The sequence below is a fragment of the Echinops telfairi genome, unplaced genomic scaffold (assembly GCF_000313985.2).
Source record: "Echinops telfairi isolate 266 unplaced genomic scaffold, ASM31398v2 ScPeMD7_7469;HRSCAF=8507_1, whole genome shotgun sequence".
In the NCBI taxonomy this organism is placed as follows: Eukaryota; Metazoa; Chordata; class Mammalia; order Afrosoricida; family Tenrecidae; genus Echinops; species Echinops telfairi.
Genome location: NW_022111373.1, coordinates 85,979,614 through 85,983,484, shown reverse-complemented (window position 1 = coordinate 85,983,484; position 3,871 = coordinate 85,979,614). Strand labels below are relative to the sequence as shown.

The window sequence follows — 3,871 nt, the reverse complement described above, 5'->3', positions numbered from 1 at the left end:
AAAAACTACTTGTACAACAAGTAGTTGTCTGGCCCTGTTTCATTCCTGTGATTAGTTACAGAGACCATGTTCATCTATAGTGCTGTCATTGGCTGATTAGCTGAAGTAGACATGTAGATTACAGGCCTTTCTTCCTGGTTCTACTTTGTCTAGAAGTCCCACTGAACCCTTTTGAACATCATAGCAACACAAGGTGCTTCCGTTTTTTTGGTATTATGAATAATGCTACAATCAACATAAATGTGCATATACATATTTGCATCTCTTATTAGAACTCTAGGGTATACAACTGGAAGTGGAATTTCTGGATTAAAAAATATTTCTATTTCTAGGTCTGTTGGGCTGTTTTTGTTTCTCTCAGGAAGCACCATGTCATTGTCCATAGTGGAGTTGTACCATTCTACTGCCCCACTAGCATCTACAAGGTCCCAATTGCTCCACATCCTCATTTGTTATTATCGGTGGGTGCATTTTAGCTGTAGGAACATGATACAGAAAATTGTGCGGAGGCATATCTGACCTCCTCTGGATTCCCTATTGCCACGAGGCAGGGGTCAGACATATTTCCACCATCTATACTTCTTTTACCCCATTGGTGACAGCAACCAGTTTTCCCACAATACGTTTTTGTTAGGTCCGCAAATTCACTGTAATGGCCACACAGAACTCAAACAGTACTCATGATGGTTGTTGTTGTTGTTAGGTCCCATCTAGTTGGTTCTGACCCTGTGTACAACAAAATGAAACAGTGCCAGCCCTGCACCATCCTTAAAATGATTCTTATGCCTGAGTCCTTTCTTGCAGCCACTGTGTCAATCCATCTCACTAAGAAACTTCCTCTATTTCACTGCTCCTCCACTTTACCAAACAGGATGTCCTTCTCCAGGGACTGGTCTCTCCTGACAATATGTCCAAAGCAGGGGTCCTCAAACTACGGCCCGGCCCATGGGCCACATGCGGCCCGCCGAGGACACTTATCTGGCCCACCTGGTGTTTTTGACCCATTTGTTTTTTCCCTGCGAAATAAGATATGTACAGTGTGCACAGGAATTTGTTCATAGTTTTTTTTTAAACTATAGTCCGGCCCTCCAACAGGTCTGAGGGACAGTGAACTGGCCCCCTGTTTAAAAAGTTTGAGGACCCCAGTTTTAGAGATCCCACCCTTATGGGTTTCCTTCTTCATCTGTAAGAAGAATCTATTCTGACAGCCGCTCTATCACCATTTCCAGAAGCCCTGGTTGCAGCACGTTAGACCACGTGCTTTTCTAACCCTTTGGAAACTGCGTCTGGGAGAAGAGGCAACTAGAAAGGCCCGTGTTGCCCATTCTCTGGTTAATATTTGTTTTTCTGTTTACTCAGATTATCAGCTCACTGCTGAGACTCTGAGGGAGATATAGAGAAGGGATGTAAGAAAGACCGGACGTTTAAGTGCCAAGTCTCTTAGCTACCAAGTCAATAAGCAGATGAAAACTAGGGAGCACCAGGGTCTAGGTAAAGAGAACATGCAGCCAGAGAAAAGCTGTCGGCCCTTTCCGTACCCAGCCCCACCCCTGTCTTTGTTCATGTAGATTGGGAAAATCGGTGCAGCCATGAGTGATGAGGTATGATGTTTTCTTTTATTAGGTTGGAATGAAGTACAGAAACCTAATCCTGAAGCCCGGGGGATCTCTGGACGGCATGGACATGCTCCAGAAGTTCTTGAAACGTGAGCCAAACCAGAAAGCGTTCCTAATGAGCAGAGGCCTGCATGCTCCCTAAAGCAGGAATCTCTGGTAGCAGTCCATGTCTGCAGGACACGTCGACAGCGCCATGTGCACTGGCCTAGAAACAGAAGGGAGTTGTGCGAATGAAGAGCTACATTTCTATTGACTTGGCTTTGGTTTGGGGGTTTTTGTTTTTCTAATTTAAAAAATGATCCAGATGCCAGTGGAATTACAAATACTGTGACCTAAGAAAAAACTTACTAAAGAATAACTTGTACTATAAAATTCATAAAAAATGGATTCAAGTTCTTTTTATAAACGTTTCATATGACTGTAATTTGATTTTTCTACTATGATAATCCAGATAATATAATGTAAGAGAGCTAAGAATTTTTAAATTGAATCATATACATGATATCATTTGATCCTTCTTATATTTTGAAGTTTTGTATTTGGAATTTCTGAATTGATAAATAAGTCACCACATATTCCTCTGGTAAATATTTTCTTGGACCCTATATCAACTTGGATTTCTTTCTCGCAGTACAGATGACCTCTTTGCTTGTATACTTGTGACCAAGTAATACATTCATCTTTGTCTGTCAGGACTCATGATTTACAACGTTCTGCCACATTTGAATGAGGTGCCTCCTTTTGGGTTTGTCTATAGCCCAGTCAGAGAGTAATAAGCAATGTCAAGTGTTAACAGAACTGGCCTAATATACACAGCAAGTTCACTGTCTTGTATTAGAGGATTAGCCACTCCCTGCTGCTGTATACAAGACTACCACCTTTTAATATACTTGCTGGATTAAAACATTTAAAGCAAGTCCAAATATATATTTCTGGTCTCACTTTTTAACAAAGCCATAAGGACTTTGCCTCTTTTATGAGCCAGTTCACCCCAACTGTCGGGTAGACATGTCACCAATGGCTATTTCAAGTGTTATGGGGAAAAAGCTAATGCTGATGTGGGTACAAAGAGTTCTGAAATTCCTGATGAGGAGCAGGTTCTGCACAGAAGCATGTGAAGCCAGCTCCTCCAGACCCCATGGGAAAGAGGCTCACTGGTAGCTTGTTTTGTCCGGTGATTTTTTCTTTCTTTTGTAAAGCAGACCTTTGGATATCTATAACTCTCTTTACTACAGACCCACGTTTCAATTCTGCAAGAGATCAGTAAGCTCACAGTATTTCTTCTCTAGAAATCTATTCAGAAAGGAAGCCAAGGTATGTATGATCATCCAAAAACAAGCCCCTCAAAACAAACCTTTGAATATGCTTTGTTTAGATCGTCCGGCTGTTTCCCAGTATGTATCCGAGGAGTTGCTTTACTGACCAAGGGAAAAAATATTGAACCTTCCTAATCATTTGTCCAAATAGATGTTGATTATATTAAAGAAAAATTATAATGCTAAGTAATGCATAGACTGCAGGAAAAACGAAGAATTCTAGAGACCCAGAGGAAATTCTAAGATGATGATTGCTAAGCAGATAGTTTAAACTTCCACATGAAACCCCACCCTCTCTCCTGAGACAGTTTGTCCCTCCTGTCATTCCCCTCACATAGTCCAACATCCCCACCTGTGATCGCCAAAGCTGCTGTGGTGGTCTTAGCAACCTACAGTAGTTTTCCTGAATCTTTTTGTTATTGTTGTTGTTCTAGACTGTCTGTCTTCCAATTTCAACAAAAACTCTTCAGCTTTTTCTCTTACCTAATGTGTTGGCCTAACAATAACTAGTTATTTTAAATCTTAATTTCACATGGGAAAACTAGTGATTGCTGCATACAATAAAGTTACATTGTCACCCATGAAAATGAGCTCATATTTCTTCTGTACTTGTTAAAGGTGAAATGCGTCAGCAAGCAAAACACAATGGTGTTTCTATTATTTAATGTCTACATCCAATATTTAAATTCTACCAAAAACAGAAACAAAAATTAAATCTTCACTAAAAAATATATTCTCTTACATCATTCAAAAACAAGGAATTTTTTTTATCATTTTATTGGGGGCTCATACAACTCTTATCACAATCCATACATCCATCCATTGTGTCAAGCACATTTGTACATGTGTTGCCATCATCAAAGGAATGTTTTTATAACCTTTTTTAATGTGGCCATCTAGCTTGCCTCCCCTACCCTGCACCAAATCAGAGCATAGAAT

The 3,871-nt window shown here is 40.3% G+C and overlaps 1 protein-coding gene across 1 annotated transcript in view; it reads left to right on the top strand.

Annotated features, from left to right (window-relative positions):
* Positions 1–3,519, top strand: part of NLN (neurolysin) — a 78,232-nt gene extending 74,713 nt beyond the window's left edge. The window contains exon 12 of the mRNA XM_004703565.4: positions 1,624–3,519. Within this exon, the coding sequence (XP_004703622.1) occupies positions 1,624–1,758 (135 nt within the window). The 3' untranslated portion in view covers positions 1,759–3,519. The remainder of the gene's footprint in view (positions 1–1,623) is intronic.
* Positions 3,520–3,871: the final 352 nt, after the last annotated feature.